This window comes from Ovis canadensis, chromosome 5, assembly GCF_042477335.2.
Source record: "Ovis canadensis isolate MfBH-ARS-UI-01 breed Bighorn chromosome 5, ARS-UI_OviCan_v2, whole genome shotgun sequence".
Taxonomy (NCBI): Eukaryota; Metazoa; Chordata; class Mammalia; order Artiodactyla; family Bovidae; genus Ovis; species Ovis canadensis.
Genome location: NC_091249.1, coordinates 34199863 through 34213665, shown reverse-complemented (window position 1 = coordinate 34213665; position 13803 = coordinate 34199863). Strand labels below are relative to the sequence as shown.

The 13803-nt window shown below is 56.7% G+C and overlaps 1 protein-coding gene across 1 annotated transcript in view; it reads right to left on the bottom strand.

Moving 5' to 3' along the window:
• Positions 1-1044: 1044 nt before the first annotated feature.
• AP3D1 (adaptor related protein complex 3 subunit delta 1) overlaps positions 1045-13803 on the bottom strand; it is a 33437-nt gene continuing 20678 nt past the window's right edge. The window contains exons 15-32 of the mRNA XM_069591488.1: positions 13475-13706; positions 12546-12691; positions 12035-12176; positions 11523-11594; positions 10917-10992; positions 10464-10663; positions 10150-10223; positions 9788-9959; positions 9388-9444; positions 8782-8889; positions 8463-8612; positions 8235-8282; positions 7896-8085; positions 7676-7764; positions 7483-7568; positions 6813-6934; positions 6631-6710; positions 1045-2161 (exon numbers count right to left, since the gene is read on the bottom strand). Coding sequence (XP_069447589.1) covers positions 2066-2161; positions 6631-6710; positions 6813-6934; positions 7483-7568; positions 7676-7764; positions 7896-8085; positions 8235-8282; positions 8463-8612; positions 8782-8889; positions 9388-9444; positions 9788-9959; positions 10150-10223; positions 10464-10663; positions 10917-10992; positions 11523-11594; positions 12035-12176; positions 12546-12691; positions 13475-13706 — 2140 coding nt within the window. The 3' untranslated portion in view covers positions 1045-2065. The remainder of the gene's footprint in view (positions 2162-6630; positions 6711-6812; positions 6935-7482; positions 7569-7675; positions 7765-7895; positions 8086-8234; positions 8283-8462; positions 8613-8781; positions 8890-9387; positions 9445-9787; positions 9960-10149; positions 10224-10463; positions 10664-10916; positions 10993-11522; positions 11595-12034; positions 12177-12545; positions 12692-13474; positions 13707-13803) is intronic.

Below are 13803 nucleotides of genomic sequence, written 5' to 3'. Positions count from 1 at the left end.
GCACCTGCTGTCACCACCACGGCCTGGCTTCTTTCTCAGATGCCCCACGTGGGCTGTGAAAGGACAGGCCCAAACTGGCTCGATCCAGGGCTCAGCTTCGGTCCAGCAGATGGGAGGGGATAGAAGCACACCATGGCAAGTCTGGCAGTTCTGGGAGTCCTGGGCTGGGCCCTTCCTGGCCTGGGTGGCTGCCAACCTCCCTACTCAGGTGAGGGGCCTCTGCTCGGGGTGGAGGTGCCTTCCAGCCGAGGTTTCACAGATGGACTGCTAGCCTCCACTTGCCCAGGAGCACTGAGGTCAGGGGACTGGTGAGTGGAAGACGGGGGAACTCTGACGTCCAGGACCTGAGCTGGGCCCACACACCGTAGCAGGATGGGCTAATGACCGGGGGCCACCGAGGGGCCTTTGTGCAGGGCTCTGCAACTGCCCCCGTTTTGGGCTTCAGGTTAGAGGTGATCTGGGCTGTCTGCTGACACAACCCTCTATCCACGTGGCATCAGTATGGCTGTCGCGAACATAGGGAATTGAGATAGCGGCAGGGCCTCTCTTCCAGCATCTGCTCCTGCCAATCCTTGGGGCTCTGGGCCCCACTGTGTCTGGACCCCTGTCCCTGCCCTCTTCTCATCGCGTGCTGCCAAGATTAGAAATGAGGGGTTCGAGTGTGCTTTTTCATTGCACTTAAACTTTAGTGATATTTCCACTCATCCTGCACAACCTTTACCAGAGGGGTTCCCTGGAAAGGGACAGCAGTTGCTGGGCCCCGTGGAGTCCTGTGAGGGGATGGGTATCAGGTGTCTCCTTGCTGTTACCGCTGGGGCCCAGGAGCCCAGAGGACCACACCCCTCCGGAGGGGTAAGAGGTCCAGGCAAAAGGGCAGGGGCGCCATAGCTTCACAATGTAACCTGCACAAGGGTGCCCTGTGGCCCCCCTCTGGCCCCGAGTGCTGCAAGACTCCCCAGAAGTCTGGCTGTATGCTGACCCCCCACACTGGGGGAGAATCCTCTACTCAGGGCATACATTGCCAAAGGCAAGAGACTCAATGGATAAACGCCTGTTTCGCAAGTTTATTGGATCATCTTGACACAAAATCATTACAGCAGCATGATATGTCTCTCCTTTACACGGGAATGTCGATAGCAAATAAATTCTTATATAACACATCATACAATTTAGAGATTCTAGAATCACTGCACAGGATTCTGTAATAGGTTACTCTACATGCTAAAGTGACAGTTTTCATCAAAAGAAGTTAAAATGTCATTGAGGACCATCATCTTTGAGGAAAGTTCAGTCTCACGGGGGTGGGCTGGGGTCCCTCCTGCCCCTGATGCACATCTCAGGGGCCCAGCCACCCCCGGACCCACGTGCTTCCCAGCAAGGAAACAGGGCCAGGCCCGGGCCTTCCACAGGTGCAGACACAGACCTGCAGAGCATCCAGTGACGACAGGGGAGCCAGAGCTGTAGCTCTCCACCACTCACCACAGCACCCAGCTGGGTGCGGAGGCCAAGGCCCTGGATCCCTGCCGGGCACCCCCCTCAGCAGATACACAGGACACGGTGGTGGAACAAACAGGATGTGATGGACGGCAGCCTGCAAGACTCTGCCCCATCGTGTGTCCTGGGGAGGACGTGCCCCTCGGTGTGGGGTGAAGAGGAATGTCTCCCTCCAACAGCTGGCCCGGCCTCCACTCCCAGGGCCTGCGGGCAGGAATCTGGGAACTCGTGGGATTCGGACGACTTGACAGAAGTGAGACGCGCCACTGTGTCCGGTCCCCATCCAGCCCCGGCCAGGTCCTGGCCTCGACAGTGGTCACGCTCACCCTCGGGCAGCCCCTGTGGCCACAGGCACAGTCCGCTCCAGCCAGAGGAGCCCTGGCTGGCTTGGGGACTGGAAAGGGCTGCTGCTCGCCAGAGAGGAGAGAGAAGCAAAGTAAAAAAAGATGACAAGGTAAATCAACGTAACGTAAACTGCGAGGTCTACACAGTGGACAATGGCGGACTTGGTCAACTCCTGGCTGGACCCAGTGTGTGCAGCACGTGGCCACACTCCTGCGGCAGGTGGCACTCAGCATGTGGCCAGCGTCTCCTTCATTTCCTCCAGCAGGTTGCTCAGCAGCGTGGGGTCGCTGCACTTCCCATCCACTGACACCGACTTTTCACCCTGTGAGGGAAACGATAGCTGGCACTCATGAGGCGCCACCCTCTGGACATCCTCTCCTACTTCAGGGTGCTCCAATAAGCCTCTCCTATTCTGGGGTGTTTGATAACCAAGAAGAGGGGATCCAGGTAGGACAGAGCAGGCACACCACACCCCATATCTCCCACACCCCATGGGAGGAGCTGTAGGACCTGGAGAGGCCAGAACTGCAAGGGCTCAGGACTGATGCTCTGGCCAAGGCAGGGATCCCAGCCCTGCAAAGGACACACAGCCCCTGCCTGGCCCAGCCCCTCAGGGGCACAGGGAACAGCTGAGTGTAGCACCAGATGTCCTGCAGATGGAACCTGAGTGCCAGCCTTCTCCACAGGTGTGAAGAAGGCCCACAGACTCCAATTCAAAACTTCCAAAATCACTCGGCACTCCAAGACCACGGAAATCTTAGCTCACGTGGAAAAGATAACCCACAAATACCCACGGAGAAGAAATGGATGTCAGAATCACCTGACAGGCTTTAAAGTAGTGACTCCAAGAACCTCCCATCAGCAATCACATACATCCCTGAAGCAAGCAGGAGAACACAACATCTCAGCAAAGAAATGGAAGAAATAAAGATCTACCCAGGGAACTTCTAGACTGGAATATACCAGCTGCACACAACAGAACTTGCGTGACAGAAGAGTCTATGACCCTGACAAGAGATTAATGGAAATGATCCAATCTGAACAGACCAGTGGAAAGGAGGTGGGGGTGGGTGAAGTAGCAAAGATTCACATCACAGGGACCCGAGACAGAGAAAGCAGTGCTGAAAAGGTACCTAAAATCATAGCTGAGAACTGAGTTGTGCAAAAGACAGAAACGCACAGATCAGCACATACAACAGACTCCACACTATTAACAGGAGCTAGGTCCCCTTCCAGGGAACCCCTCTGGTAAAGGTTGTGCAGGATGAGTGGAAATATCACTAAAGTTTAAGTCCAGTGAAAGCACACTCGAACCCCTCATTTCTAATCTCGGCAGCACGCAATGAGAAGAGGGCAGGGACAGGGGTCCAGACACAGTGCGGGGCCCAGAGCCCCAGGGATTGGCAGAAGATGCTGGAAGGGAGGCCCTGCCGCCGTTTCAATTCCCTACGTTCCCAACAGCTTTACTGACACCACGTGGATGGAGGGTTTTGTCAGCAGACTGCCCAAATCAATGAAGTCAATACCAAGACATGTCACAAACTGCTAAAACCAAGAACAAAGGAAAACCTGAAACAGCCAGGGGGAAACAATGCATTTCTTCATAAAGGGAAAACATTCCCTATTGGAAACCAAGATTCCAAAAGGAAATGGCCTAGTTTTGAAGCACTGTGTGAGAAAAAAACATCAAAGCAAAAATTCTATACTCACCAAAAACAGCCTTGACAAACAGTAAAACAAAGAATGATCGGATGAAGGAAACTGAGAGAACTCACACAGCCAACAGACCTGATCTAAAGTTCTTTAGACAGAGAGAAATGAGGCAGAATAAAGGGTGGAATGAGCAGTGAAAGCAACAGAAACAGCAGGCACGCAGGTGAGCAGACGATGCTGTCTTGTCTCCTGAGGTCTCCGGAATCTGTAAAAGGTGCCTTCAGTGTCTGCAGAAGCAAAACCTGAGACCACCTCCTATATAGGGGGAGGGTTAAGGGTACGCCAGTGTGAGGTTTTCATGTTCCGCCTGAGCTCCAAGTAGACTTTGAACACCAAGGGTGGGGATATAGTCCCCAGAGCTCCAGACACACAGAGACTCTGTTAACATATAAACGTGGGACACTGGTAACGCTCACATACGCCACAGAAGGCGAGAGCAGAAGGGTGAAAGAAAAGACACAGGGAACAAGCTAACTGCAAGACAAACCCAAAAATATCAGTAATACTTTAAGCACAATGCTCTGAACAGTACAACTGAAAGAGACTGACAGAATGAATCAGGACATGGTATCCATAAGAAATCCTTTCCAATACAAGGATAAAGGCAGGTTTACCACAAAGGATTTGCCACATAAGCACAGACCAAATGACAGCAAGAGGGCTTCCCTGGTAGCTCAGTGGTAAAGAATCTGCCTGCCAAGGCAGAGGACATGGGTTCCATCCCTGGTCTGGAAAGATCCCACATGCTGAGGGGCAATCAAGCCCGTGTGCCACAACTAGAGAATGGCTCATGCAGCAACAAAGACCCAGCAGTGCTACTACAAGTAAGTAAATAAATGTGAAGTGAAAGTCCCTCAGTCGTGTCTGACTCTGTGACCCCATGGACTGTACAGTCCATGGAATTCTCCAAGCCAGAATATTCAAGTGGGTAGACTTTCCCTTTTCCAGGAGATCTTCCCAACACAGGGATCAAATCTCGTCTCCCACACTGCAGGTGGATTCTTTACCAGCTGAGCCACAAGGGAAGCCCAAGAATACTGGAGTAGGTAAGCCTATCCCCTTTTCCAGGAGATCTTCCCGACCCAGGAGTCCAACCGGGGTCTCCTATACATTGCAGGCAGATTCATTCCAACTGACCTATCAGGGAAGCCCAAGCAAATAAATAAACGTTATTAAAAAAACACACACAGACACACACACACACAGAATGGCTGTACTGACACCAGACAAAGTGGACTTCAGAGCAAAGACACACCACAGGACAGAGACGAACACACCAACTGGTGAGGGGATCCACTCGCCCAGATTCACGATTCTAACGGCCCACAGTCAGTAGACCAGTGGACCATCACTGGCTTCATGTTCCTTGCTCACTCGTGGAGGACTGGCAGAGAGAAAATCTGCAAGGATCCAGAAGAATCAAAAGCAGTCAACCAGCAGGATCTGGGTAACACACATATCGCAGGAACACCTACAGAACAGCTGTCCAGAGGGAGCACACTCAGGACAGAGCTCCAGTCTCAGCACCTTTCAGAGGCCTGAGAGGTCACACCAGAAACCAAGGGCCAGGAGGCAACAGGGAACTCTCCCAATGCTTAGAAATAAGTCCACAGGTCAGTGAGGAGGTAGTGATAGAAATTAGAAGTATTTGGAACTGTATACACATGAAAATGAATCATAAAATCCTGTGGGGTTCAGCTAAACAATTATTTAGAGAAAAGTTCCTAACATTAAAGACTTTATTAGAAGAGACGGGCCTGTTGGAAAGGTCTAAGTTTTCACCTTATATATTTGCAAAACAGCAAAATAAATCCAAAGGAGGCAGAAATAAAGAGATATGCAGCAATATTCAGTAAAAAAAAATTTTTTTTTTGGCTACACCTCATTGCTTGTGGGGACTTCCCAAATGGCTCAGTGGGCAAGAACCCACCTGCCAAAGCAGGAGACACAGGAGACCTGAGTTCAATCCCTGGGTCAGTAAGATCCCCTGGAGAACGGAATGGCAACTCACTCCAGCATTCTTGCCTGGAGAATCCCATGGACAGAGGAGCCTCATGGGCTGCAGCCCAAGGGGTTGCAAAGAGCAGAACACAACTGATCACGCATGCATTGCATTGCCATGGCTTGTGGGATCTCAGTTCCCCAACCAGGAATCAAACCCAGTCCCTGGCAGTGGAAGTGCAGAGTTCTAACCACCGGACCTCCAGGGAATTCTCCAACTCTTCAAAAAAATTGGCTACTAAACTGATCTTCCAAAATGGATAAATAAGCCTTCTAGCCAAGATAACCAAGAAAAAGGAGAGGAGACAATTACCAATATCAGGAATGAAAGCTTTTATCACCACTGATCCCTCAGACACTAAAAGGAAAAGAAAAGAACCAGATGACTTGATCCACCATCACCTCCATAATCCAGATGAAACCAACCTCTTTGAAGACTACAAACTACTGAAACTCACACAGTAAGAAACAGACAAAGGAAGGAACCCTAAAAGTATCAAAGAAACAGGATTTCCCTGGTGGTCCAGTGGACAGGACTCCACCTGCCAATGCAGAGAACACAGATTCCATCCCTGGTCTGGGAAGATCCCACCTGCTGAGGGTCAACCAAGCCCGTGTGCCTAGAGTCCGTGCTCCTCAACAAGAGAAGCCATGCAATGAGAAGCCCTTGCACCAAAACTAGAGCGTAGCCCCTGCTCACTGCAACTAGAGAAAGCCTGCAGCAAGCAACAAAGACCTGGAGCAACCAAGATTAAATTTCTAAAAAAGAATAAAGCAGTTATGAAAAAAAAGAAACTGAACTTGCAGATAAAAACTTTTCAGAAAAGAACTCCCCAGACCCAGATGCTTTCCTTGAATTCTACAATAATATGCCACAAGAAACACACTGACTAAATATGACCTCTTCCAGGAGATGTGCAAGGAGGGAACGCGCCAGGCGGAGGAAAGGCCGACACTGCTCAGGAGCACAGGGTCAGAGCCTTCAGCAAAATCATCTCAGACTGAACTCAGAGCAGAGCAGCTCCACTGGAGGACAGTGGTGAAGCTGGGCAGGCCCTCCAGACCCTGAGGGCTCACCTTCTTCACCAGGAGGCAGACGTGGTGGCCCTGGATGGAGCGGCTGTACATGGAGGCGCAGGAGTCCACTCGCTCCACAACTGCAAGAGAGGGTGATGTGAGGCTGGGCCAGCCCCAGGCAGTGGGGTAGGCCCGTGTGCCGGAAGAAGGCCAAGCAGTCTATCAGCTATGTCCAGTCTTACCAGAAAAACGGTGATGAAAACAGATCTTTGCCAAGAGGTTATGGAAGGACATACTAATGCCATCCACCTTGATCGAGCTCATGCTCAGGTCCCCAGACTCCAGCAACTTGGCAAAGGCATCGCTGTGGGAAGGACAGAGAGAGGGTGGCAACAGGGGGCCCCGCCCGGGGGTGGGCACCTCCTCTGAGGGCCTGTGGCTCAGGGTCTGCACTAGTCCTGTAAGAAGTCAACACCTGAACAGTGTCCCCAAAGCCCCTAAGTTTCAGCCCTGACACCCAGGCCGTGGGAATGTGACTGGGTTTGGTGACAGAACCCCAATTCAATGTAATAGGGGTCCTGGTGTGAACAGGAGATCAGGACGCAGATGTGCGAGAAGGACGAGCATGTGTGCCCACAGAGGAGGGCAGCCACCTGCACGCCACTGTGCAAGGCCTCAAGAGGACCCAGCCCTGCCCGTGTTCTGGGTCTGGAGTCCAGCGTCTGGTCCAGGGAGGGATGCCAGGCCTGTTGTTTGGGCTGCTGGGGATGTGCTGAGCCTGAGGTGCCAGCCGGTCACCTGACACCCCGCCCACATCCTCTCCTCAGGTCAGAGAGCATTGTGGAGATGACTGTCTGGAGCCCCCCATGGTAGGAAAGCGGGGAGCTGGGGGCAGGAGGGAGGGCAGCGCACCTGTAGCACGGTGTGGTGACCAGGTACGAGGTGCAGGTGAAGTGCAGTTTGAAGTCAAGCTTCTCGTGGGTGGAGCCTTCGTCGTTCTGTGGGGCAGAGGGGGTCAAGGTGAGGGGGCGCAGGGCAAGGGGGTGCGGGGTAGGGCCTTCGAGCTCGGGTGCATGACTGACCCTTGGGGCACCCACCCCCGTACCTTGGCAATGAAAGACAGGGTCCCCTTGAGCTTCTGGGCCATGACGATGCTCTGAATGGTGAACACAAATTGGGCCTCGTTGGAAATACCTGGTGCGGGCAAGACATGGGCCTGAGGAGTGGTGCAGGATGCCGTCACCTGGGCAGGCGGCGGGGAGTTAAGGCTGCCAGGGTCTGTCCCCAGCACTGCTGTCCCAGGCCGCTGAGCCAGGCTCACTCACCAGGAGGCAGCTGGAAAGGCACGGGGACACCGTCGTGGACCGAGGAGCCCTCGGGCCGGGCCAGCCGGGCATTGAGTGAGTCCAGCACGTTGAGCTCCATACTCTTGAGAAAGCTGTCGCTCTGGTTCTCCAGGACCACGGAGACTGTGACCTGGCTGTCCTTCTGTAGGCTGCCCTGCACGTCGTACGTCTGTAGAGCAGGACCCAGGGTCAGTGGTGCAGGGGAGCCACTGGGGACCCCATGCCTAGAGAGTGTGGGCACCCCCTCATGTCCAGAGAAAGGAGCCCTGAGCCTCAAGCACTCATGGCCCCACCTCCTGAAAGTCAAGCTTCGCTTACCATCTTGATGTAAGAATTTTCAGCCAGAAGGGTATAGCTGGACATGGGCTGTGGACAAAAGAGAAACATGTCAGCTCTGGGCAGTGAGGACCTGAGAGTGATGGTGAGGGCTGTTGGGAACCACCCCCCCCAACCAATCAGGAAACATCAGGAGCGTGAGAACGAGGGGACAGGGAGACCCCACGTCCCAGAGGCTTCCAGCACCGGCTGGGTTGGGAGGACCCTCACCGGGAGGGGCTCCTCATCCAGTGTGCCGTTCTCCACAGGCTCAGCAGCCTCCTCGTCCGTTGGCGGCACCTTCTTCTTGGACTTCCTCTTGTCCTTGGGCCGCTCCTCCTTGTCTTTCTTGTGTTTCTTCTTCTTGTGCTTGGAGGGTTTCTGGAGCGGGAACAGGCCTGAGTCAGCCCTGGGCTCCTCTAAAGAGCCACAGCCCAACAGCACTGTGCAATTAGGACCCAGCGAGCTTGGCCAACAGGAGACTGCTGTTAGGAGCCCCAGCAGTGCGGGAGCGCCGCCCCCAGCCCAGCCCCCGCACACGCGCCCCCACCTTCTCCAGGTCCTGCTCCCTGTCCTCATCGGCGTCCTGTTCCTCTCCCCGGGGCTCCTCCTGCCCCGTCTTCAGGACAGTGACTGTGGTGTCCACCTCCAGCTCTTCCTATGGGGGGGCCAGGCCGGGGTTGGTGGTGGGGGACTTCAAAGGCAGCCGAGGCCCAGGATGGGGAGTCCTGCGCCCCCTGACCTGCCTTACCCTGGAATACCCTGCCCTGATAAGCCTCCCTCCTGACGGTGTATGGCTCCCCCTCCAAGTGCTGGTGGCCAGCACACAGGAGAGGAGGTCTAGCATGAGGCTGGCTAGCACTGATCCAGAAGACCCCAGAGCCACCAGGCCCCAGACACAGACACGAAGCCGCTGCCCAAGGCTGCTGCCTGGCTCTGAGACAAGGGCCCACCACGAAACCATTGCCTGCACAAGACCCTGAGCATGGAACCAAGCCAGCCCAGACCTGGCTGGTCTACCTGACGATCACCCCACATCCCTCTGCCCCCAGTGAGTGGGGAGCCCCTAATGCCTCTAAGCTATCCAAGGCTGAAAAGCACGGGTGTCCAGCTGAGGAGCACTTGTAGTCAGCACAAGTCACAACCAGGCTCTTACCGGGGCTGGTGTGGCAGCAGGTGGCGTAGTAGACAGCCAGAAGTCCAAGTCCTCACCCTGAAACCACAGGAACACAGGCCTTTAGCTGGAGAAGCTGGACGGGCCCTGAGAAGGCGTGGCTGCCCTGACAGGCACAGGACACTAAGCCCCACAGGACCTGAGTGCGCTGGGAGCCAGTGGTGACTCCAGCTCTCTTGCCATGGGTCCAGGCACCTACCGGAACCACACATCCAGGCAAAGTCGTGTTACTCGGGAGCGAGGTAACACAACCTGTGTGTGGTAGCTCTGCCGAACCCTCCCTCCATGTGCAGGACACGCACACCATGGGGAAGGGGAGGTAACAGCCCAGGACATCCCTGCCCCACCCCGTCTGATAAGACAAGTGAGCCTGGTCTCTCACCTTCTCCACCTTCTTCTTCTTCTCCCGCTCCTTCTCCTTGTGCTTCTTCTCCTTCTTCTTGGGTTTCTTGCTCTTCTTCTCCACGAGGGGGACATCCTCTTTCTCAGGGGACTTGGAGGTCTCAGCGTTTCTGTGTTTCTGGACGGGCAGCTTCTCACTATCAGCTAGGGGCCTGGGGGTGGTCACAGGATGAGTGGCCTGGGATGAGGCCTGGGGGGAAGTAGCCCACTCTGCTGCCGGGACCCTTACCCCAGGCCATGCTGAGCAATCAAAAGAGGACAGGGGGAGGGACCACAATGTGGGGAACCCAGGCCACGTCCAGCCCCATGGGCAGCTGCCCTGGCCTTACTCCCAATACTCACTTATCCAGGTCGATGTCCAGGGCCCTGTAAGGGTCATTGGGATCTTTGTCGTCCTCGTCACTGGGCAGGGCGTTCTGAGGGATGACAGGAACGCTGTGTCTGGATCAACCCACCCTCCCCACAATCCCACTGGGCCCCCACCTCCCTTCTCAGAGACAAACCAGCAGGTCCACACCCATGAGAGCATCTGATCTGGGGCCTGGCGCTCAGCGTGAGCGGTGGATCAGACAGTTAACGGAACAGAAGTGCAGGAGGTGCTCACATCGCACAGGGTAGAGCTGACCAGGGGCCCAGGGGCGGGGTGGGCAACTGACCTCAGGCATCTCCTCAGTGACAATGTCCACGCGCTGGGCAGGTGCGATGTCCTCGTCACTCTCCGTGTGCAGCGAGCTGTGACGCCGCGTGCCACGGCGCTCGCGCTCCCGCTTCTTCTTCTTCCGTTTATCCTTCTCCAGCCGTTGCCGGTGCCGTCTCTCCTCCTCCAGCTTCACGTACTGGTCCGATAGGGGCATCCCTGCTGGGACGTGGGTGCTCACCCCACAGCCTGAGAGCCACGCCCTGCTCCCACCTGGGGGACACTGCCCTGACTACTGGGATGCAGACAGGGGGCCCAGGGCAGTGTAGGGCCCTGAACCCTGGACCTAGGGACCGGTGTACACGACCCCTGCTGGCAGGGCAATGGGGGGGAGGATGCTGGCTGGACAGAGCCAGAGCTGAGGCAGGTCTGAAGCTGGTCCGCAACACCCTCACCCCACGCAGACACTTGCCTGGCACCTTCAAAGGCACCGAGAGGTCGATCTGCACCACGGGGATGTGCTCCACGCCTGGCGCGTCCTGATACCGCTGTGGGGAGACAGCAAGGCTGATCACCACGCAGGGCAGAGGGCCCAGCATGACGCTGAAGCTGCAGAGCAGGGCTCATGGAGAGGGGCGGGTCTGTCAGTGCAGGGAGTACAGGACGGGAGCAAGACTTGCCCATTTTATCATTTGAATCTTTTTTCAAGTTGAAAGTCATACTTTGGAAGCACAGAAACACAGGGCTTCCTGCCTCTGGAAAGCTGGCATCAGCAAGCCTGACACACGTGGAGCCATGTCTCCCTGGGGGAGCCCAAGGCAGCCGACAGGTCTGCTGGCTGGAGGGGGACAGATGGTGGCAGTGGCACCTGCAAAAACCCCATGTCCCTCATGCTCACTCGCTTCCCGCTAAGGCAGAGGAGCCTGAGCTCAACCACCCAGAACTTCCTCCCCGCTTGCTGCTACTGAGGGCCCCTTATGGTCCTGCCCCTGGACCTGCTGACAGCCTCACATGGCCCAGGGATGGAGAGCAGATGGGGCCCTGGCCCGTTCCTCCAGAACAAGGAGTCCAGCCTTACCTTCTGGGGGGACGGGGAACTCTTGATGTAAAACGGGTTGTTGGCCTGCTCTTGCCTGCGGGCCTCGCGGCGCTGCGGGACAGGATTCAGTGAGCATATCAGTGGGTGTGTGGCGTGCTCACCCTGTACCCTCCCAGACTACCTGCACAAGCCAGACCTAGAGGACAGGACCCCTCGCCACTTTCACTGTTGGCTTTGGGCCAACAGAGAGGGAAGCCAGCATGGGGAGGGGTGGAGAGGGGCGGCCAGTGGGACCACCCGGGAGCTCCATGGCTGGGGCACAGGGATGGGACCACCCAGGAGCTCCATGGCTGGGGCAGGGGAGGAGCAGAGGAGGGAACGATGCACATCTCATACCCAAGTCCGCACGTTGTCCCCAGACCCCACACCCAAAAGGCCAACGGTCAGGACCCACAGCTCTTCCTGGGGAGCTCTGGCCCAAGAGAACAAGCCCACCCAAGGTCTGCCCAGAGGGGCATGGGCCACAGGCCAGAGCGACTGCCCTGCCTCACCCGGGCCAGCTCCTGCTCATCTGCCTCGGGCGCCCGTGGCTTGGCGTGTCGCTGCTCCTCGTCCTGGAACATGGCCTTGGGCTTCTCATCCTCAGACTCGCTGTCCGAGAGTGGCTCATTAATCCAGGCATCCAGGTCCAGGCTGTGGGGCACAGGGGTCACATGGTGGCTCTGGCTTGCAGGCCCGGCCCTGGACACTGCTGTCCCCTTGGAGACCAGGACATGAAGGCCAGGCAGCGGCCGTGGGCACAGAGGACAGACCAAGGACGGTGGAGCTTGACCGCCCCAAGGTCGATAGGCAAGGACCGCCCACTTACCTTCTCAGGGACGGCACCAGGGTGGGGACAGCAGAGCCCCAGAGAAGCAGCCAAGCACCCTGCACTGTGTGAGGAGTTGGTCTCCTGATCTCAGGGAACGTCCTTCCGTTCCCTCCACCACTACTGGCTGGACAGAAGCCTGGGGGGCCCCTCATGCCACCTGACCCCAGGTCCGCTAATGGCCGCACACTTACCCTTCGGGGACTGGAACCTTCTTCTGTGCCTTGGGAGCCACCGGGTTCAGTTCCCCGGCAAAGAGGGCACTCACTTCCTCTGCCACTGGCACGTCCTTGGCCTGAAGCTTCTGCACGTGCTTGACCAGCTGCAAGATGCAGGATGCCTGTGGGGGCCCCAGAGAAGTCAGGAGGGGACCCTGGAGGACCGGCCCTGAAGGCCACTCAGCCCTTACAGGGCACAGCACACACAGACACCTTGCTGCTTCTGACTAGAGCCTGGCTCAGAATGTCTGGAAGGCTCTATGAGGAGCCACTTGGCCATGGGGCCTAGCCAGAAAAACACAGACCTGTTGCCATCTCCTTCAGAAAGAGTTAGTGACAGAAACTGGGTTCTGAGCAAGATAAAGGGTTACAGGGCTGAAGGAGTGACACCCCATTGGGCAATCGCTCCAAGAACATGGCCCCCGACCTCTGGGAGGCACCAGGGTGCCTTCTCTCAGCTCCAGGGATGGGACCACAGCCAACCCGGGCTCACGGCCCTCAGCCGACAGACAAGCTCACGCCCAACACCTGACCACGACTGCAGAGACCACTGGGGCCTGCATCACCACAGGGCTCATGAAACAGGCTGCCAGGCCACCAGTGCCTAGCCGCCACCCCAAGCTCTCGTGAACCAGCTCTCTTCCATCCTCTGTCGGCACCCACCAGGATCCGCAGTCACCTGTGCTGCATCTCGCTCGGGCTGACCACTCACGTTCCAAGGCCTCCCACTCCCTCACCGTCTCCCATCCCCACTGCCCCCCGCCAGGCTGCTCCTATGAGACCACCTGGGGCCTCCCCAGCACAGGGGCACCAAACTGGCCAGCCCTGCCCCCGACCAAGAGTGGGGAACCACAAAAGGGCCCCCCCCCCTTGAACTGCCCTCAGATGGACGAGCCACTGCTCACCCGCTCCTGGACCTCCAGGTCCGCACTCTGCACGAACTGTGGCAGCCGCTCCACCAGGAGCTGGGTGACCTCCTGGGCTGCGGACACATCTGCCGCCTGCTCCTTTTGCTGCAAGATGGCCGCATACAGCTTGACCACGTTCTGCACGTACACCGCCTGGATGTGTCCGGGCAGCGTGGTGACCTTGGGCCGCAGCATGGCCTCCAGTGTCTGCTGGGGCTCCTGCAGGTGTCTGGGGGATGGGAGGGTTGGTGAGTGGCCACCCCAACAGCTCCGTGTCCCAGGCTCCTGCCACCCGCTGTGATCCCCCACCTGGAGCTGGGGCTCAG